Here is a 22,911-nt window from a genome sequence, read left to right as displayed (position 1 = left end):
TCCCATTTCCTTCCCCCACCTTAATTATTGTCCATGTGTCCTTTATACTTATTCATGTGAGTCCCTCCCCTTTTCCCCTATGATTCTCTCCCCTCTCCTCTCTGGACCTGTCTGCCTGCTCCGTATTTCAGTGTCATTGGTCATATTTTGCTTGCTTGTTTGTTTTGTTGTTTAGATTCCTGTTAATGGTGATATCATATGGTATTTGTCTTTCACTGCCTGGCTTATTTCGCTCAACATAATGTTCTCTAGTTCCATCCATGATGTTGCAAAAGGTAGGAGCTCAAAAATATGGAACGCTTCATGAATTTGCGTGTCATCCTTGCGCAGGGGCCATGCTAATCTTCTCTGTATCGTTCCAATTTTAGTATATGTGCTGCCGAAGTGAGCACCAGATATTGTTTTTTAAAAAATTTAATCTATTGCACTTTTTTTCATTACCATTTCATTCCTTTATATCCCTCCCTTTGCCCAGCAATCACCACACTGTTGTTCACGTCCATGAGTCCTTTTTCCTTTTTGCTCAGTCTCTATACCCTCTAACCTCCCCCCCAACCCAACTCTTGTTATCCTGCTCTCCATCTATGAGTCTGTCCTGATTTTGCTTGTTAGTTCAGTTTGTTCATTAGATTCCACACATGAGAAAATCATATGATATTTGTTTTTCTCTGACTGGCTTATTTCACTTTGCATAATGTTCTCCAGGTCCATCCTTACTGTTACAAAGGGTAAAAGTTTCTTCTTTGTTATGGCTGAGTAGTATTCCACCGTGTAAATGTCCCAAAGTTGTTTTGTCCACTCATCTATTGATGGAGACTTGGGCTGCTTCCATATCTTGGTGATTGTAATAATGCTGCAGTGAACATAGGATTGCTTGTGTTCTTTCAAATTAGTGTTTTGGATTCCTTTGGCTATATTCACAGAAGTGGGATCACTAGGTCAAAAAGGCATATCTATTTTTAATTTTGGGGGGGTATCTCTGTACTACTATCCACAGTGGAAGCACCAATCTGCATTTCCACAAACAGTTCAAAAGGAATCCCTTTTCTCCACATCATCACTGGCACTTGTTTGTTGATTAACTGATGATAACCATTCTGACAGGTGTGAGATGGTATCTCATTGTGGTTTTAGTTTGCATTTCTATGATGATTAGTAACATTAAGCATCTTTTCATATGTCTATTGGCAATTTGTATGTTTTCTTTGGAGAAGTGTCTATTCAGGTCCTTTGCCCATTTTTTAATTAATTTTTTAAATTTAATTCTTGTTCAAGTACAGTTTTCTGTCCCCCACACCCATCCCAGCCGCCCCCCACCCCGTGCTCCCCACCTCCCTCTCATTTCCACCCTTCTTAGTTGTTCTCCATGTGTCCTTTATACTAGTTTCTGTGCCTTTACCCATTTTTTGATTGACTTGTTTGTTTTTGGTGTTGAGGGTTTTTTTTTTAGGATTTTATTTATTTATCTTTAGAGTGGAAGGGAAGGAGAGAAGGAGAGAAGTATCAATGTATAGTTGCCTCTCATGAGTCCCCTGTTGGGAATTGGCCTGCAACCGAGGCATGTGCCCTGACTGGGAATTGAACTGCAATGGTGTGGTTCGCAGGCCTGCGCTCAATCCACTGAGCTACACCAGCCAGGACTGGTGTTGAGTTTTAAAAGTACCTTATAAATTTTGGATATTAATCCCTTATCAGGTCTATTGGCTATTATGTTCTCCCATTCTGTTGGTTGTCTTTTTATTTTGTTCATGATTTCCTTTGCTATGCAAAATCTTTTTAGTGTGATGTAGTTCCATTTGCTTATTTTTTCTTTTGTTTTCCTTGCCAGAGGCGTTATATCAGAAAAAAATAATGTTACGAGAAATATTAGAGATTTTGCTGCGTATGTTTTCTTTTAGGATTTTTATGGTTTTGGGTCTAACATTTAAGTGTTTAATCCATTTTGAATTTATTCTGGTGTGGATGTAAGAAGGTGGTCTAGTTTTATTTTTCCACATGCACGATCCAATTTTCCCAACACCATTTATTGAATAAACTATTTTTAGCCCATTGTATTTGCTTGCTTCCTCTGTCAAAGATTGACTCTAAAGATGTGGGTTTATTTCTGGACTCTCTAATCTGTTCTGCTGATCTATGTGTCTGTTTTTAGGCCAGTACCATGCTGTTTTGATTACTATGGCCTTACAGTATAGTTTGATATTATGTAGCATGATTCCTCCAACTTTGTTCTTCTTTCACAGGATTGCTTTTGCTGTGTGGGGTCTTTTGTGGTTCCATATAAATTTTTGAAATATTTGTTCTAGTTCTGTGAAATATGTCATTGGAATCTTGATAGGACTTGCATTGAATCTATAGATTGCTTTGGGTAGTATGAACATTTTAATGTTAATTCTTGCTATCCATGAACATAGTAAGTGCTTCCACTTAATTTGTATCTTCTTCAATTTCTTTCTTTAGTGTCTTGGCTAGGACTTTCAGTGCTATGCTGAATAAAAGAGGTGAAAGCAGATATCCCTGTCTTGTTTCTGATCTTAAGGGGAACACTTTCCCTTCTTGCCCATTGAGTATGACACCAGCAGTGAGTTTGTCATATATGGCCTTTGTTAGGTTTAGGTATGTTCCCTCTATTTCTACTTTGCTGAGAATTTTTATCCTAAATGGGTGCTGGATTTTACCAAATGCTTTTTCTGCATCTATTGATATGATCATGTAGTTTTTATCTTTTATTTTGTCTATGTGGTGAATTACATTTATTGATTTGCGAATCTTGTACCAGCCTTGCATTCCTGGAATATATCCCACTTGATTGTGTATGAACTTTCTGATGCATTGCTGTGTTTTGGATTGCCTATACTTTGTTGAAGATTTTAGCCTCTATGTTCATGAGGGATAATGGCCTATAATTTGCTTTCTTTGCAGTGTCTTTATCTGGTTTTGGAATTAGGATCATGTTGGCCTTGTAAAATGAATTTGGGAACCTTCTCTCCTCTTGTATTTTATGAAATGTTTTTAGAAGAAGAGGCGTTAGTTCATCTAGACATGTTTGTTAGAAATCCCCCTCTGAAGCCATCTAGTCCAGGGCTTTTGTTTGTTGGGAATTCTTTGATTACCACTTCAATTTCACTTGGTATAATCTGTCTAGTCAGATTCTCTGATTCTTTCTGATTTAGTTTTGGAACTGCATGTTTCTAGGAACTTATCCATTTCATCCAGGTTGTCCAGTTTGTTGGCATATAGTTGTTCATAATATTTTCTTACAATCCTTTGTATTTCCTTGGTGTCTGTTGTTATTTCTTCTCTTATCCTAAGCTAATCAGTCATTAAGTGTTTCAGCTGTTAAAACAATCAAGCTCTAATCAGCAGCCTGGTTTAAACTCCACAGGATTACCCTTGAAGGTGGGGTTAACGTTTCTCCTCACCCTGCGGCCATCAGGAGAGGAGTGCTCTGCCTGAGAGTGATGTATGGGGAATGACTCAGTACAGGGTTCCTAGTGGCTGTTCCTTCAGCTCTCTCCCCAGAGCCACCAACCCCATACTCTTCACAAGCCTCTCTGGTCCACTCTTTCCTCTCTCTGCTGGAACCCAGGGTAAGTGGCTGCAAATGAAATTTTGTGCTTTGGCCCTTAAGAGGCTCTCTGCAACTGCAGCTGTTTCTCCATGGCAGACAGAAACCTCTGCTGCTTTTCACAGCTGGATGTTATCTGGGTTCCTTTCTGGCTCTGGCACTGTAGGCTGGGGAGCCCAGCTTGGGGTTTAGATCACACACTTCTCAGGGGGAACCCCCTGGCCACTAAAATATCCCTCTAGAACTTCAGCTGCTGCCCATGGGAGCCCATCCAGCCCTTCTGCCCCTCCTCCACACTCCCTATCAGTCTCATTGTTGTGAAGTAGTTTCTTCTGACCTTGGCTATAAGGCTTCTCTCCAACTAGTGTCAGTTGATCATTCAGGATGTTTTCTCCACAATTTAGCTGAAATTCCAGATTGGTCCTGGGAGGAGGATAGTGTAGATTCTGTTTACTCCTCCACCATCTTGTATTGCTTTACATCAAATATTCTTAAACAGTCCTACAGTTCACTACAAATATTTTGTTTTCCCTGGAGTTTATAACGCACTCTCTTGGGTTGCCTAACTTTTCTCTATACCTGTAATTTCATGTTTATATGTTCATAAGGTTCAAACATGATATGTCATCGATCAGTTCTGATGTTTTTTCTCCTTGGAGATATCCCCTCTGGAGCGCTCCACCCTCTTTTATCAGAATGAAGGTGGATGCTCTGTAGACCTACTGAACAGCTGTCATTCTTGAACTTCCCTGTACCTTGACCCCAGGTATTCTTTTTTGTTTTCTCCTTTGTTGGAACTCCTGTTTACCAGGCCCTATTGTTTCTGTTTGTAGGTTTACACTTTATTTTAGTGGAATACCTCGCTCCAGTAGTTTCTTTACATTTGTGAGTTAAAATATTTGAGAAATTCTTTTCATTTTGTCAACTTTTTCTGCTCTCTGCGTTGGCTTTATGTCTTTTGTTTCTTTTCTTTATTTCTATTCTCTCTCTCCCCTGTTTGTCTCTTTAAGCCTCTTTCATGTAAGAGGGTTTCTTCAAATTTCTGGAGACCCTTGACTCTATAATCATATTTAAGAATGAGATGATAAAAAGTCGATTAGAGCCTCTGCTGGTATGGGCAGGGCTTGTCTACTGTTGGACTTCTCTATAAGCAGATAGGTAACAAGCCACATTCTCCATTGTAGGACCCTCAAAGTCAGGATTTGTAGGCCTTTTCTCTTGGACCAGCTGGCTTTCCCCTAAGAGGATACTTCCAATTTCCTAATAAGATCCCAGCATTCTAGAATCTGAATTTGGGAGTGAAGCTGGGGGTAGGGTATGGCTCACAATTCAATATGTACAGATTCTTTTAATTCTGCTTTTCTTTAGAGTGACTCATCCCTGTCCTGAACCCTGCCTGGTGTCCAGAGGAGTTCTCCAGACAGTAAACCTTCCATCCTTTGCTGAGTTTAGGCAACATGAAATGGAGTAAGAATTAGGGGGAATAAAGGATCCCACCATTCTTTTTAAAAAATATTTTTTATTTTTTTAAAATATATTTTATTGATTATACCATTACAGTTGTTCTGTTCCCCCCTTCTTTCCCCTCCACCCTGCACTCCACCTCCCCCACCATTCCCCCCTTTAGTTTATGACCACGTATCTCAAGTTCTTCAGATTCTATATTTCCCCTACTATTCTTGCTTTCCTCCCTATTTTTTACCTACTGTCTATGCTACTTATTTTCTGTACCTTCTTCCCTCTTTCTCCTCCTCCCACTCCCCTGTTGCTAACCCTCCATGTGACCTCCATTTCTGTGGTTCTGCTCCTGATCTAGCTGTCCTCTTGGTTTGCTTTTGTGTTAGGTGTGGTTGTTAATAACTGTGAGTTTGCTGTCCTTTCACTGTTCATCTTTTTTATCTTCTTTTTCTTAGATAAGTCCCTTTAACATTTCATATAATAAGGGCTTGGTGATGATGAACTCCTTGAATTTGATCTTATCTGAGAAGGACTTTATCTGTCCATAATGGATTTTGGTTTGTAGCTCATTCTGCCTCTGCTTTTGGAGGTTTGGCAACTTTAGTTTCAGAGCCTTTCCAGGGTCTACGATGTGAACAGGTTCACCTGGCTGGCTGTACCTCCTCCCAAAAGCTTAGGTATTCACTTTCCCAGTTTTGGTAAGTCAGTTATCACTCATCCATCTACTCTCCATGTTCCTAAGTTTTGTTGACAACCTTCATCAGCAGAAATCTCTAATTCTGTTTGCTCTGTCTTTATTGGTTTATACCGTTTTTATTCCTTCACTGTCATTTTAGTGAGGGATCTGGAGTAGAGAAAAACATGTGTTCAACGTACCATGTTTAACCAGAAGTCTCCTCACTATTAGATTTTAACGTGTAGATATAATGAACATATTTTCTAAGTAGGAAAAGTCCAAGTATATTTATAGGCAATTCCATAAGAATTAGATATAAGCACTATAATAAAATAAGTGTGGCCAACTCTATTGAGTGCTTATATTCACTAAACAGTCTTTTAAATGTTTATATGCATTATATATATTACATATTTTATCCTCACGGTAGCCCCTTAAGATAGGTGCTTTGACTCAACCCCTAGCAGTCCAACACCAGAGCCCCTATGCTATAAAACACAGTACATCATTTTCAATTACAGGTAATTTGTTATTTTTAATGTCAGGACTGTAGTAAATCCCTGTTTATTAAGTTATACCTGAAATTTTTTCATGTAGGTTTTGAACATTTACCACACATTTGATGTGGCAAAGCTAGAGTCACTTTTGACATATCTGTTTTAAGATACTTGGTGGAGGAAGAACACAGTAGTCTATGACACATTTTAAAGCATAGTCATATAAACTGGGAAGCCTCACATGTGTCTGTTTTATAATATAGACATATGGATATTACCTTTTAAAGAAAGCAGTTACCACCTGTAATCTGAGAGGTCAAAGAGAAGGAATTAGAAACCCCACACTAGTAATATAAAACTTTAAAGTGCCTGTTTAAGTGAAAACTCTTATCTATGAGAGTGAAACATTAAATCACTGATGGTCTTGAATGCCATAATTCAGATAATTCAGCCCTCATTCTTTGAAGATTTTGGTACCAGGTTCACTATCACTATCTCCATTCCAATGCTACTATCACTTCTGTGGATAATTCTTTGTGAGATATATATATATATATCCCTTTCAAACCCATCTGACTCTCAATTCCTTGGCTTCCATTCTTCAAATGATTTGTACCCTCTATTTCAGCTCCTCAGTTTCATTAGCATTCCCTACACCTTGACATTACTGGTAACTACAGCCACTCTTCTAATTTTATTTTTAAGTATATTTTATTGATTATGCTATTACAGTTGTCCCAGTTTTTCCCCTTTGCCCCACCCAACCTGGTAACCCGTTTCCCTCCAGCAATCCCCCCTCTTAATTCATGTCCATGGGTCATACATATAAGTTCTTGGGCTTCTCCATTTCCTGTATTATTCTTAACATCCCCCTGTCTATTTTATGCCCACCATTTGTGTTTCTTATTCTCTGTACTTTCCCCCCCACCACCCATTCTCCCCCTTCACCTTCCCCACTGATAACCCTCCATGTGATCTCCATTTCTATGATTTTGGTCCTGTTACTAGTTGTTTGCTTAGTTTTTGTTTTGGTTTTTTAGATTCAGTTGTTGATAGTTGTGTTTGTTGTCATTTTAATAAATGTTCATAGTTTTGATCTTCTTTTCCTTAAATAAGTTCCTTGAACATTTCATATAATAATGGCTTGGTGATGATGAACTCCTTTAGTTTTACCTTGTCTGGGAAGCACTTTATCTGCCTTTCCATTCTAAATGATAGCTTTACAGGACAGAGTAATCTAGGTTGTAGGTCCTTGCTTTTCATCACACTGAATACTTCTTGCCAGTCTCTTCTTGCCTGAAAATGTTCTTTTGAGAAATCAGCTGATAGTCTCATTGGAACTCTGTTTTAGATAACTCCTTTCTTTTGTCTTGCTGCTTTTAAGATTCTTGCTTTATCTTTAATCTTTGGCATTTTACTTACGTTATTGTGTCTTGATGTGGCTCTCTTTGAGTCCAAATTGTTTGGAACTGTCTATGCTTCCTGGGCTTGTATGTGTATTTTCTTTGCCAAATTAGGGAAGTTTTCTTTCATTATTTTTTCAAGTAAGTTTTCAATTTCTTGTTCTTCTCCTTCTGGTACCCCTATGATGCAGATGTTGGAACGTTTAAAGTTGTCCTGGAGGTTACCAAGCCCCTCCTTTTTGTGAATTCTTGTTTCTTCATTCTGTTCCAGTTGAATGTTCATTTCTTCCTTCTGTTCCAAATCTTTGATTTGAGTCCTACTTTCCTCCCCTTTGCTATAGGTCCCTTGTATATTTTTCTTTATTTTACTTTGAATAGCCTGTACTTCTTCCTCTATTTTGTTACCACACTCATTTCTGTGAGCATCCTGATAAGCAGTGTTTTGAACTCTGCATCTGATAGGTTGCCTATCTTCTTGCTGCTTAGTTCTTTTTCTGGAATTTTGATCTGTTCTTTCATTTGGGCCATATTTCTTTTTGTCTTGGTGCACTTGTTATATTATAAGGGGCAGAGCCTTAGGTATTCACCAGGGTGGGGAAAGCCACTTCACTGTGTTGTGGCAACATCTGTGATGGAGAGGCCAGAGAGGGAACAATGCCACTTGTTTGGTTCTTGCCCCAATTCCCTCACTTCCCAAGAGGGGATTCCTCTCAGAGTCTGATTCCCAGGTGGGTGGACTTGTGTACATTTTAGGATCCTTGGGTTCCTTGAATGGACTCTTCAGTGAGACTGGGAGTTTCTACCTCTGTTGCAACCCCCACAGATTTTTGAAGCCAGAGGTTTTGAGGCTTTTGAAGCCAGAGGTTTTGAGGCTTTAATTTCCTGTGCTAGAACCCTAGGTTGCTTGGTCTGTCTTGCTCCCCAGTTGTTCCTCCCAGTTTATCGGCACATGAATGTAAGGTTGCCTGGTCTACCAGCTGCTGCCTTGCCACATGTCCTCACTTCCCTGGCCTCTTCTCTCCACTCCTCCTACCAGTCTGGATGAATATTTCTTTAATTTTTTAGTTGGACTTCCATACAGCTTAATTTTCTAGCAGTTCTGGTTGTTTTTTGTTTTTAAATTGGTTGTTATCCTTCTTTTGGTTGTGCAAGGAAGTGAAGGGTATCTACCTAGGCCTCCATTTTGGCAAGAAATCCCCCCTCTTCTAATTTTAATTTCTAGCCTTTTGCTCTCCTACCCACCTCTTGCGTTTTCAGGTCGTTCTCTATAGTCCAACAACAATTCTTCAACCTGATCAGAAACACCAAGCTATTCACCCTACTGTCTTTTCACAGTTACCCATCCCTCTCAGAGCCTTACTTATTACTGAATCTGAAATTATAATACCTCCTTTTTTTCTGCTCCCAACTACTTTGTTTATCTCACCCCATCATATTTGATGGCCACATATCTTAGTCCTGATTAATCCAAAACTGCCTACATGGTGCCTGCACATAAGCAACTGAATTTGTCTGAAGAAAAATGCACAGCCGTATTGACTAGTCTTACTATAAATTCATGACCACTCACTCAGGCAGGCCCTTAGTAGTGCCTGGAAACCTTATTATGTTTCCCGAGTCAATTCCCTCTCTCATATTTATAGACTACTATTTCATCTCTCTCCCTTTTTCCTCCCTCCTCTCAAATTCCCCTCTCCTTATTTCCAGTTAATGACTGTTTTAGCTAGAGCTGGCTAATCTGCTATAGCAAACAGACCTCCAAATATTATGGCTCCAGCTCAATAGAAATTTATATCTTGCTCACGGAATAATCCAGAGTGGGTGTTCCAGGTCAGTGGGAAGTTCTCCTTCATAAGGCATGCTCTCTCTTGTAGCTTTCTCAATCTCGAGCATTTGTGACTTTAGTCACCTGCATAATCCAGCTGGCAGAAAGGAAAAATGCATGAAAGCGACACACTGGCCTGGCAGTGGCAGACATCATTTCTATTCACATTCCAGCAGCAACAGCTTAATACTTAACCATACCTAACTAAAAGGGAGACTGAAAAAAAAAAACCAGTCTGTGTGCAGAGGAAGAAAGGAAGAATAAATTATGATGGATAATTAGCAAGCTGCCAAAATGATCTTGCTTCTTATTTCACCAAGAAAATAGAAGCAACTAGAAAAGAACTTCTACTTTGTCCTGCTATCAAGTCCACAAACCTACTTTAGTATGTCCTATAGATGTGGGCACTGGGGAGGTTGGGATTAGATTCCTAGGCTGTCCTATCTTGATAACCAAGGGCAGTTTCTAAGCTTTAAACTAGAACGTGGTAACAATAACCACCACCTAATCACAAAGTTCAAACATCCCTTCTTTCCTTGTGCTTTTCAACCTCTATGGTCTGGGATATTGTTGAACAATACTCCTTCCTGCCCTTGCCTTTGTGAACTGCCAATTTACCTCGCTTTGGAGGCTTTTTAAAAAAAATTTTATTTTTATTTAATTCTTGTTCAAGTACAGTTTCTGTCTTATATCCCAGCCCTGCCCCCACCAGTGCTCCCCACCTCCCTCCCATTTCCGCCCCCCGCCTTAGTTATTGTCCATGTGTCCTTTATACTTGTTCATGTGAGTCCATCCCCTTTTCCCCTGTGATTCTCTCCCCTCTCCCCTCTGGACCCTGTCAGCCTGTTCCGTATTGGAGGCTTTTGCATTACCTTGGTTCTCCTTCCATTTCCTCCCCACCCTCTTGCCCTGGAGGCTTCTCTCATCTAAATTAGATCCCATCTTCGTTGACTTCTCCCATCTAGGTTAGAGCTTCTCAAACTTTAATGTTGTGACAAATCACTTGGGGTTCTTGTTAAGATGGTGATTCAGCAGGTGTAGGGTGGGGAAGGCTGAGATTCCACCTTTCTAACAAACTCCCTGGTGGTGCCAGTCCCTCTGAGCTACTGACAACACTATGAATAGCAAGGGTCTAAAGAGGATGTTCTCCAAAATTCTTCCCTTTGTTTTCTTCTTTTAGTGATGTCACTGCTAGAGAGATAAGCCTCACAATCTATTTTCTAGTTCAATCCTCTTTCCTGTATTTCAAAATCTTTATGTCTAACTTCACAGAGTCTACCTTTATCTGTTTGGACATGCTTTTAAATCTTTAAAATGGCCAAATCTAAACTGATCTCTTAAAAAAATAGTTTCTACTCCAATTTCTAATTGTCTCTTTTCTATTTTCTACAATATAATTATCTACAAACTCAAAACCTCTTTACTATCTTTTTCTCTTCCTCCTTCATATATGTTCTCATGGTATCCCCTCTTGCTATAAAGCCAAATAATCAATTGCCAAATTCTATAGAATCTACTCCCACATCATCTTCAAACCATGCTCTTTTAAATTCCTCCTGCCCTACCTTTAGTTCAGACTCATCTTTATTTTTTCACCTGGCCAGCTGCAGGTCTATCTGGCAGTTTATCCTACTTTAATTTCTGTATCCATTCATGGGCCAAAGAAAAGCTGTGCTTTTCTTCCCCAAAACTTTTAAACCACAAAAACAGAAAATACTGAATTAAACGTAAATTTTTCCACTTGGTATCCCAGACCCTATTTTCTTTTGTCTCTGCCACTTCTCAGCAAGTCCTGGAGTCTTAACATTTGCTTTTTCCCAAACACGACTTTCATTGTCACCTTCATATGTCTTAAGGTATCCCTTCCTGCTGTAAAACCTTCCTTGTCACCCTCATGGTTGGTCCCAAAAGGCTTTCTCCATACTGCCTTTCTTTCCTGATCCCCAAGACAGACATATGAACAGTCCTTTGACCTTGTGCAGTACTCTGTATTTTTCACATGGCACCTATCATGGTTTGTCTTTTATTATGAGTTTTATCTTTGTTTTATTCCTTCCCTTCTTAAAGAATAACATCTTCAACTCCTCTCTGTAACCCTGCAGCATCTTACATATAAAGAGTGTGTGTGTCTCCTACTAGTCAAACCAAAGTGACTTAGGGGATGAAATGGTAAGCAGCACATTTAAAGTCAATACAGCTAAATTCTGGCTCTGTCATTTACTATTAGTGTGAGACTTTGGGTTAAGTCAATTAATTTGGCTTGTAAAATGAGAATACTATTTGATAGAGCACCAAGGGAGATAACGGAAAGTGCTGTGTTAACTCCGGAAAGAGATGAGCAATGTTCGTTATTTTCCTTACAGAGATACGATGCTGTCTTGCCATTCAAATTTTGATTTGCAGGACCATTCCTACTTCACCATTTAAAGATCGAGACCCGAGCGGCTGGGAACCTGGACCACTAAGTCCCACAGCTCTTTTCCACTTCAAGGCCCTCTAACTACTCTCCACGACGCAGGCGAAGCCGCTGAACCGCGGGGAAATGCTCTTAAGTCGTATGCTCTTGGGAGGCCTCCTTCCTTCCAACCGCTCTGGGAAAGCCCTTCTCTTCCCGGTCACCCCAGGACCAAGGCGCCGCCGCCTACGTGAAACGTTTGGACCCTGCCAGGCCCCCGTAGTACCCCCTTCTCCAGCAGGTGGTTCTAGTCCTCTCCCCAGACCCGGGGTGCTAGCGTCACCAGAGAACCTCTACCCACGCGCCAGTGCCGCAACCAACGGAGAAAATAAACAAACCCCCCTCTCAACGCTGGGCGCGCCAAGCCCCGCCCCCCGCCCCGCCCCACGGCTCTCACGCCGCCCCCGCCGTTGGGACTTCCCTCCCGCCCTCGGCTGGCAGCGGCACACTCGCTGCCCCTCACTGCTGCGTGTAGCCTCGCAGCTCTCCGCGGACCGCGCAGCCCGGCTGCCCGGCCCGCCGCCTCAGGTCCCGTTAGTGCGCGGAGCCTGCTCGTGGGGCCGCTGCGAAAGCCTGCGGAAAGCCTGCCACCACCCCTTGACCCAGCCGAGTCCCCGCGCCCAGGGCTGCCGCCCGGAGAGCCGCAGGAGTCTCAGAGGCGAGGGTAGGTAGAGGAGGGCCAGCCTGCGACCAGGGAGGCCCGGTGAGTACGCCGTGCGCTGGCCCCGCTTGCGGGGGTCCCCTCTACGGTCCCTGAAGTGGTAGTGGCGGCTCGGCCGCGCTGTTCTGTGTGCTCCAGACTCGGCGCTTGGGGATTCGGCCTGAGGTATTGGGCTCCGCGGGCGGGAGCCGGAGCCGTAGGGTAGAGGGCGCGGGAGGGCCGCTCCTCGGGAAGAAGGGCCGCGGCCCCGACGCCCCGCTCAGGGTTCGGAGGCTGCGGAGAGGGACCCCCGCCAACCCCAGGCCGCGGCTCCGGGCCGTGGCTGCGCCTCCCGGGATCCCGCCCGGGCCGGGGGTCTACCTCAGTCACCGGGCGGCGCAATGACAGGTGCCGCTGCCCACTCCGCGTCGCGCTCCTCTTCAGGGAGCCCGGCGGGCGCTCGGAAATTTCTGGAGCTACGACATAACTCACTGTTTTTTCCCTTTCAGGTTTTGAAGCCGCATTTTTGCTTGAGTTAGGTCTCGTCAAGCCCCATTTCTTTCCCTACGTACTTTGTGCGAGTAAGTTTTGGAGCATCAGCCCGTGGGTGAGATTTGGCTTTCATTCATGCGTGAGGTGTAGAGTGAACTACTTTCTGAGGAAAGTGCTCCTCCTCCTTTTCGCCAGCTATCGAAAAATAAATGAGAAGTCTGCTTATTTTATTTTTTGCTGTTATTGTTTGCAACGAGCGGTCTATTAGAATTTTGTGAGATCTCCAGAATTTAGGGTACATAGGAGACATTGAACGGGAGTGACAGAATTATCCTATTAAGTTGTCTTTCCGGCTTCTTTTCGAGTTTTTATTCTTCCATTGGAAGCACTAGTGAAAAAACTTCCCCTCCATTCATTATTGCCTATGTATGTAGTAAATCTGCTTGTGATTATAACCGGAATCATCAGCTCAATAAATTTGACTTGTACCTGTAAGAATACTAGAGAAACTTAATGGCAAATCGAGATATTAAAAATCTTTAATCTGTAGAAATATGGGGTCTTTTTCCTCAACAGGTTTATAACACTATAGTTGGTATTAGTCAAATTCTAGTCAATGGACGATATACTTAATTGTCATAAAGGGTTACCACAGGCTTTTCTGTAAGGTACCAAATAATGTTTTCACTCTATGGACGAAAAGCAAAAACGAATAAGTTAACCATGGGGTAGATGAAAATACATGTTCTTAATTGATGGGAGAATCTTTTAGGTCCTTACAATACCTGTTGGTACTTTTTGCTTAGATTTCCCAGCCCACAGAAAATAGGCCCTGCAGGTTTGGAAAGGGGAGGCAGTATTTATGAAGAAAAAATGGAATTTAAAGCAAACTCATTAAGTTTATATGGTTTGTTTGCAATACTTGGGAGCAAAGTCTTGGTATACACTTGGCATTTGTTGGTTGTGAATCTTAAATTAAGATTTATAATTTATAAATATAAGAAGCTAAAGTGAGTTTCTGTTATTTGAGAAACAGAACATGAAATAATAAAATTTTTAACTTCATCGTGTATTAAATCATAGATGTTTAATGCCATTTCACTTTAAGCTTTTTTTAAAAAAATGTGGGTTATATTCCAGTGAGGTCACACTAATCGTACTAAGTCATCAATAGTGTTAATGGAAGATGGTTGTGATTTATTTTATAAAAAAGAAAAAAATGGTCGTTCTTGATTGAAGATTTTATATGTATATCAGTTTTGAAGTGCCCTAATTGTGGTTCCCTGGATGGAGGTATGACCACAGCTATTGTCCAACTTGTCCCTGGAGAGGTCATAGTCTAGAAGCATGAAGTCATAGTGGCAGTGGTCCTCAGAACCTGGGCAGAGACCAGTATTACCAGCCCTTTTGAAATCCTACCTGTAGTTTAGGCTATTCATTTTAGAAATAGTTTGTTTTAAACACAAACTGATATAGCCTAATTCTTTTTAGTCAACACTTTAAAACCTAAATGAATGTTTTCCTAAATGATTATGTTTTCCAAGCAAAATTAGTTGTGACAATCAATTGGTAGAATGGCACTTACAATGAAACAACTTTGAAATGCCAATAATCTTGAATTCACATTTGTATTATGGGACTTGGGGATTATCTGTAGAGCACTTTGCATTTTCTTTTGTTGTCCATTTTACTTTAGAACACGTCTTTCAATGCATAGCTTTGTACAATGTATAGCTTTGTATTTGGGAAATATAAAGATTAAAAAAAAACAAGTTTAACAAATTTATTTTTGTATGCCAGGTTCTATGGTATTTGCTAGGGATTAAAAGAGAAAGTCCTTTCCTTTCAAGATGTTGAAATTAGTGTTTTGAGGGGGGCTAGGTTCAAGAGTAAACATAATTTTAAATGAATTAATTCAACAATAAAAGTAAATATAAAGTACAGAAATATTACAGAGGACAGGATGATTAATTTGAGGGGCAGGTTAGAGAAAGCCTCACAGAGAATCTAGCACCTAAGTAAAATTTGTAGAATAAATAAAAGTTTTAAAAAATATTTTCCCTGGCTAGTGTAGCTCAGTGGATTGAGTGTCAGCTTGTGAACCAAAAGGTCATTGGTTCAATTCCTGGTCAGGACACGTGCCCGAGTTTCCAGCCAGGTCCCCAGTTGGGGGCGTGGGAGAGGCAACCCTTTGATGTTTCTCTCTTCTTTCTCCCTCCCTTCTTCCCTCTCTAAAAATAAAATAAAATCTTAAACAAAAAAGCCCTGGTTGGTGTGGTTCAGTGGACTGAGCACTGGCCTGTGAACAGTCACGGGGTTTAATTCCCAGTCAGGGCACATGCCTGGGTTTTGGGCCAGGTCCTTAGCTGGGGGCGTGCAAGAGGCAACCACACATTGTTGTTGTCTCTCTCCCTCTCTTTCTCCTTCCCTCCCTTCCCCTGTCTCTAAAAAGAAATAAATAAAAAGCCCTGAAATATATTATAATTAATAAGTCAAATAATTGGTGTATTAAGTATATATAAAATGGAGACTACCCTATAAGTTAACATTGCTGCAGTGTCAAACATAGAGGAATTAATAGTTTTTACTAATGGTAGTATTCATAATTAAGAAGTTATTAAATATTATACCTATTTGATTAGCTACCTGTGTATTTATAATTGTGAACTTGTTTCTGTTCATTTTTTGACCAGAATCATTTATTTTTCTATTATTTTATGAACTTTATCTTCATTCCACTACTTAAGTTAGCTTTTAAATTATTTGTAAAAGGAGGCGCTCAAAGGGAAGAGAGGAAACATAAATAATCATCAGATTTCTGGAGTAAAAATCTAATTTGTGTAGTATTTTAGTATTATGTAAGTGTCTGTTTACTATATAGCAGTAGCCACCATGTTTAGAAATTGAACAATGTAGATAGTTTAGGGGATGTCAGCTGTATTTAATTTTTTTTGCATTGTATACCTAAAGTTCATATTTAAATGTATATAAATGTCAGAGATCTTAAAGACTGTGAGAGAAAAAGAAAGGGAACATAGTAGTGAGAGGGAGAAGAGCTCTATTGAATCTGTTTATCTTAATGTCGCTTAAATATGACTATGGATGGAGGTACAAGAGTTTTAGGATAAGATCGAAGGAATATTAACCATAGTTATGCCCTGAAGTATCTTTAAAAAAACCGATATTGTCATAGTCTGCCTGTTTATTTCTTTTTCTCTTCAGGGTTAAAAAAAATGAATTCCTGGATTGTATAACAAGGAGTATTTTTTTTTGCAAATTCTGAAAAATTTGTTAATAAAGTTAATGTTCTCAAAAAAAGTACAACAGCCCTGGCTGGTGTAGCTCAGTGGATTGAGCACGGGCCTGCGAACCAAAGGATCGGGGGTTTGATTCCCAGTCAGGGCACATGCCTGGGTTGCAGGCCAGTTCGCAGCAAGGGGACACATGAGAGGCAACCATACATTGATATTTCTCTCCCTCTCTCCTTCCCTTCCCCTGTAAAGATAAAGAAATAAAATCTTAAAAAAAAAAGTACAACATAATTAGTCATTGACAGTTTTTGTCACTTGTCTTCTCCATCACTAAAATAAAGGACTAAAGCATCTCATTGTCAATTCTGACCTGCAGTTGCCCTTTCTAAGTTTGGAACAGGGCAGAAAAATCCGTAATACGGCATTGATTACATCATGTTTACCTTTTAAAATTTGGGTATAGATGACCATTTTCCTTTTTCAAGATAAGATTTTTTTCCTATAGAAAATAGTATGGTCATTATAGGATATTTGGGGAAATAATAAAAACTATAGAAAGTAAAATAAACATAATGAGTAGTCCTATGCATTTTCTTTTTTTGTTAAGTATATAAATAAGACACATTTACTGATATTTTTACATTTTTAGTCCCTTTTAATTTAAAATTTGTGTTTCTCCCTCTTCTGCTTCTGATGTAATGATTAGTTACCTTTTGACATGGTATGTAGATTTCTCTCATAGCTGTTGACATAGATAATGTGTTGGCTTTTTATCACGTGCAGCACGTAGCACAGATGATTGAGCCTGTCCATTTGTCCCATCTTCTACTCCCTCAGCTGCTAAGTAGATCTATTCTTTAATACTTACTGTTATGTGAAGCACAGTGCAAGTGGGTGCCACTATCCTATTCTCCTTTTTTACATTCCTACTGCTGACCAAACAAGGGATCATTATAGGTGAGCACTTCCCCCTTTTCATTCCACCCTTTCCTAAGTTAAAAGAGTATATTTTAATACATGGGTTGCTGAGGTAGCTGCCCCCTCAGAAAAATTATTTTGTTTTGTCTTTTGAGTGTTGGTCATTCTTTTCTTGGAGTAATAGTATTTGTTCTAATGCTCTTTCTTTACTTTGTCTTTGTGTGTTTTAATTATTTTTTTATTTATTCAGGAACATATATTGTCTGTCCACTGTATGCCCACTGTGTAAGACATATTCCCTACCATGATTTTTGGGTTTCAGGTAGATTGGTGTTTTCCTTCAGCAGTATATTAGGTGTGATCTTTAGGTCTTTGACTCTTTTCAGTGGCTCACTGCTCAACACTTACTTCTCAGTGCCAAATAGCTTTTTCCTTTCATGTCAAAGATTAAAGCCTTAGCTTTTGAAATGGCTAGGTGTTGATTTAAGTTTCAAAATATTTTTGCAGCAGAGTCAGACATGCTTAGCCACATTTTAAAATTGTTTGTGCCAGTTCTCCTATGCCTCATAGGACCCCAAGACACATTTCAGTTAGTAATTATAGTAAGAATACTAGTAGATCTTTATATTTGAGTGCTTCTGCTGTATTGGCTCCTGTTCTATTAATGTATGTAAAGTACATTAACTAATTTAGCCTTAACACCTCAGTGGGCACTGTTATCCCAATTTCACAGATGAGGAAGCACAGATCAAATAGGTTGTTCAGGGGCTCATAGTAAGCAGCAAGTTGGTTTTGCCCAGGCATTCTTGCTCCAGGTCAGCATTCTTGTCTAGTGCTTTTCTTCTCTTTGACTTATGCATTACTAATGTAAAGGACCATGGGTATCCCATTGTCCCCAAACTGGGAGGAGAGCTACAGTGTCTATATAGAACTGGGTGGGAAAAAATGTATTACATTTTCTTTATAGCATATAATTAGGATAGGTAAAACAAAATATAATAGAAAATACTAAATGTCGAATTTATAGAATTTCAGATTCTTTTCAGGGATTCCAATGAGAAAATTGTGCTTGCTTCCATGAACATAAATTTTTAAGTAAAATATATCTACAAAGGCAAAGTATACAGTTTCTGATCCAGGCTTTTAAATAACGCTTTCTTCAAATTGAGTTTCCATTGAAATGTTTGGATTAGTAAGTAATAAAAACAAAACATTTTTATTCTATAGCCATTTGATCATTTATGACGATTGAAATTAACTTTGAAGAACCTAAAATCTTCTCTGATCAAAATTTAATAATATAAAATGTCTTGTGATAAAATGAAAGGAGTTCAAATTCAATTGAACTTTCCAACTTCTAGTGTTTAAAATAATGAAGCTCTAATTTGCAGAAAGCATATGCATTGTTTGAGCAGTCACCTTGCAGCTAGATCGTATGCCATTAAAAAGGCATGTATCCCTGGCTGAATGGCTTGGTTAGTTGAAGTGGACCTCCTGTACAACAAAATGTTGTGGGTTCACTCCCCAGTCAGGGTACTTACTTCAGGTTGTGGATTTGATCTCCAGTGGGGATGTATACAGGAGGCAACTGATGGATGTTTCTCTCTCTCCTTCCCTTCCTTCCCCTCCTGCCCCTCCTTCCCCTCCTCCCTCCCTAAAATCAGTAAACATATTCTTGGGTGAGGTTTTAAGAAAAATAAAGGCATGTGAAAAAAAATGCATGCCACTGGCAGGTGAAGATGGGGGGGGGGATCTGTTATTTGTGGATGTAGAGATCTCAGGCCATTGCTTGGAACCTTGCTTACTTTAAGATTTTGTACATCCCCACTCCTGACAGAATTGCTGCTGTCTATACTTTGCATGCCTTGTGTTTTGGGCACCTAGAATACAAACTGTTCCAACAGTTCCAATAACCTATCTACACTGATCAGCAACAGTACATTCTGCAGATGTCTGTAGATTTCCGGGGGCTTGAGCACTTCCCTTGTCACAGTTGACAAATAACTATAGAGTAGCATATGCACAGAGTTGTCCCCTGGGGAGCATCAGATAAGGCTGCTTGGGTCTGGTGGTGACTGGCCCAGAGTATCTGTGTTCTCCAGGGTTTACTTGGCTCTTTGCAGGACAAAGAAACCAGTATATCTGAGGGTATACTGGTAAGGTAGCTCTGCCCTATGCCATAGAAAGAAAATTTTCATGAGCTTTGGAGAGAGATTTTAGAATAGATATCTGTGATCATTTAACTCATGCAGAACAATCCAAATATGAAATTCATGACTTTGATATGTCTTAGAATGGAAAAGAAATATATTTGTGTAAGGTGTCAGTCTTGGTGAGGCTAGATTATACTGCAATAACAACCTGAAAATCTCAGTTGCTTAAAAAGATGAAGTTTTCTTGATCAAGCTACATATGGGGTGGGGCAAAAGTAGGATTACAGTTGTATGTATAGAAAATAATTCAATAATTAATAATAATACAAGAATAAACTCTGTTTCCTATACTCACAACTGTAAACTTAATTTTGCCCCACCCTGCATCCATCACAGGTTAGTATGGAGACTTTTTTCATTGTGGTTTCAGACTCCATCAGACCCGATTGATGGAGACTATCTCATCATATGTTTCCACAATCATAGAAGCAGGAAAAGAGAACATGTTGAACCATGTTCTGGCTTTTAAAGCTTATGTTTCACTGGCTAAAATCAGTCACATGGTCATGTCTGCATTCAGCAGGAAAATGATTAAGTTATCCTTCAGGGAGGGGCAATGAATATTTGTGAACAGCTACCAAATGCAATTTATAGTCCCAACAATTGAAATTAAATATAATAATAGTTATTTTTATATTGGATTATTTTTATAGTTGGATTATTTTACTTAAAGTGTTCAAAGCCACTAAACCTTAACAGAATTTTAATAGAATGAATGTATTCTGTAATATTTTTTAGTCTGAAATTTGTTTCATTTTGTAATATTTTTTTCCTAGTAATTTAAAAAACCTCAGTTCTCATGCTTGCAAAGAAGATTTAAGCCTAAAAATATATAATTGTAATATATAGTTGTAATTTATCAGTGTGATATGATCTCTGAATGTTGGGATATTTTATCTCAATTTACATTATTTCTGAGCACAGGAGGAATAGGTCTTAAAGATGGTGTTACAATAAAAATAGTTTGATTTAATAACTACTACATGACGTCTTCAAATATCAACTCTTGTTTTGATTTGCTGGATTCTTAGGTTAAGATGGAAGATTGAACACATGCTTCTCATTTTTGCTCCATCCCGAAAACATACAAACTAATAGTGTGCTTTTAGCTTTCAGAATGGACATTAATTATTTCCACCTCTTAGTATTCAGTTTTGCATAGTTTCCTCCCACACTGAATAGGGTGGACCCATGTAAAATATAGGATATTGTGGAAATGATAGTAGCTTGTTAAGATATGAGCACTGTGACTTGAGATAAATACAATAAAACTGTGAAGAAAAAGTAATTAAAAAGTCAGGATAATAGTTATCTCTGGATGAGAGAGTGGGGGATTCTGTTGGGGAGAGGCACAGGGTGCATTAATGTTCTGTTAATCTTAGTGCTGGGTACTTGTAGTTTTCAGTTATTATTTTTAAAAACTTAGAGTATTTTATTCAGTTGTATACCCTAAACATTTCAAAATAAAAATGAATAAATGTCTGAGTTTCACAATTTCTTTAAAAAATGTTTTCTTATGAATTGAAAGAGAACCTAGTCTTTCTAAGTAGTTACAAAGCTGCTGTTTTTGAATTTGCAGTCAGGTTTAGTGTGTCTAGGTTCAGGTCTTGACTTTCCCAGCAAGTCACTTAACCATTCTAAGCACAAGGGGCTTCATCTCTAAAGCTATAGAATTTGGGTTAGAAATTACTAGAGGACTTTTAATATCCTAAGTCTAAAAGGTTCTTGAAAAGCTTTTTGAAAGCACTCCCACATACTTATGCTGGAAATGGTAGGATGCACTGAGGCTAGTGAACTAACATAATGTGGAAGGTGATTTTAAAAACTTTTCTTTGGTTGAGGGAATTTAAGTTCTCTATTTTGCTCTTAGTTCTATGACTTAGTAGGAATCTCTAGGATCAAACTTAAGGCAGCATTTTGTATATAAGACCATTCTTCCTTCTCTACTCCTTTCCCCCCTGTTTTGGAAGTTGAGGATAAACATGTATTTCTCTATTTTAAACCATTTTGATTTAGGAATGTGTGTGTGTACACACACACACACAAGTATATAAAAGAAACAAAAACCTATTTTCTGTTACACAATTTTAGGTTGTCTTAAGTTAAAAAGTATGTTATTGCCCATAGGACTGTGGGTTTGAATCCAAATATTATTAAATCCTATGTCCAGAGAAATATATGTATATAATGATTGTGTTTACTCACCTGCCTCCTCATCTCCCTCCACAGGAATTATTCTTGACAGAAATATTTTAGAAGAAAAATATTTACAATGGCCTCAGCAGTTCTTAGTTCTGTTCCCACTACTGCTTCTCGCTTTGCCCTGTTGCAAGTGGATAGTGGCAGTGGCTCTGATTCTGAGCCTGGAAAAGGCAAAGGTCGGAATACTGGAAAGTCTCAAACAAGCAAATCAACTACAAATGAGAAAAAGAGAGAGAAAAGAAGAAAAAAGAAGGAGCAGCAGCAGAGTGAAGCAAATGAGGTAAAAATTGTAATTATTTGTGTCTGCTTTCCCAATAGACTAAGCATCATGAGGACAGGTACTATCTTGTTCACTCATGTATCTATAGTACTTGGTCCATAGGTACTTGGTAAATATGACTTGAATGAATGGGGATGCAAATTTGTATGTATTTAATTTTTTAAAAGATTTATTTATTTTTAAGAGGGGAAGGGAGGGAGAGACAGAAGGAAAGAAACACTAATGTGGTTGTGTCTTGTGTACCTCCACACTGAAGACCTGGCCTGCAACCCAGGCTTGCACCCTACACTGGGAATCGACCTAGTGACCCCCTGATTTGCAGGCTGGCACTCAATCCATGGAGCCACACCAGCCAGGGCAATTTGTGTGTATTTAAATTTAATGTAATGAACATTTTTTAAATGATTCTATTTTTTTTTCTGACTGTGGAAACTTATGTGTTCTTTGCAAAAGCTAAAGAAGTCTTAAAAGGAAACAAAGGCCATTTATAAATATAACTACAGATATAACTAATATTTTGCTATATTTTATATATATGTATAAATTCATACAAATATATAGATATATAAATACACATATATTTATATTCATATTTTACCTGAGCAAACAATGGGATTATATAATAGAATTTTATACTGGCTTTTTTCCCTTAATTATCCATGAGCAATTTTCTATACTAGTAAATGAAGATCTTCATTATTTTAAATGATTCCACATTATTTAATTATATGGCTATATCATATTTTAATTGAACCCTTGTGATAAACATTTAGCTGGTTTCCTTTTTTTTTTTTTTTTTTTACTATTATAGGCAATAATCCTATGATTAGCCTCAGCATACCTTTTTATGCATTTGATGATCATCTCTTTCATTTTATTTTATTTTAATATTTTTATTTTTCCTTTCCTATCTTATTGTATCCTATCCTATCCTATTTTTTATTGTATTTTTTCCATTACCATTTATGCCCCTTATACTCCTTCCTCCCTCAATCACCACACCGTTGTTCAGGTCCCTGAGTCTTTTTTCCTTTTT

At 38.9% G+C, this 22,911-nt stretch overlaps 1 protein-coding gene and 1 non-coding gene across 8 annotated transcripts in view; one reads left to right on the top strand and one right to left on the bottom strand.

The window, feature by feature from the left end:
• Positions 1-285: 285 nt before the first annotated feature.
• Positions 286-392, bottom strand: LOC118979911 (U6 spliceosomal RNA). Its single transcript, XR_005065007.1, has one exon. It is a non-coding gene; the product is annotated as a U6 spliceosomal RNA (small nuclear RNA).
• An 11,900-nt stretch (positions 393-12,292) lies between these two features.
• Positions 12,293-22,911, top strand: part of GKAP1 (G kinase anchoring protein 1) — a 75,936-nt gene continuing 65,317 nt past the window's right edge. Inside the window, exons 1-3 of one of the 7 annotated variants that reach the window (XM_037035804.1) lie at positions 12,293-12,582; positions 13,029-13,122; positions 21,623-21,875. In XM_037035804.1, coding sequence (XP_036891699.1) covers positions 21,666-21,875 — 210 coding nt within the window. In that variant the 5' untranslated portion in view covers positions 12,293-12,582; positions 13,029-13,122; positions 21,623-21,665. Of the gene's footprint in view, positions 12,583-13,028; positions 13,156-21,622; positions 21,876-22,911 lie in introns of all 7 variants that reach the window. The other 6 variants (XM_037035802.1, XM_037035803.1, XM_037035806.1 and 3 more) reach the window with 6 other exon arrangements.

This window comes from Sturnira hondurensis, unplaced genomic scaffold (assembly GCF_014824575.4).
Source record: "Sturnira hondurensis isolate 20B ecotype Veracruz unplaced genomic scaffold, ASM1482457v3 Scaffold0022566, whole genome shotgun sequence".
In the NCBI taxonomy this organism is placed as follows: domain Eukaryota; kingdom Metazoa; phylum Chordata; class Mammalia; order Chiroptera; family Phyllostomidae; genus Sturnira; species Sturnira hondurensis.
This window is presented reverse-complemented; position numbering and strand designations above follow the sequence as displayed.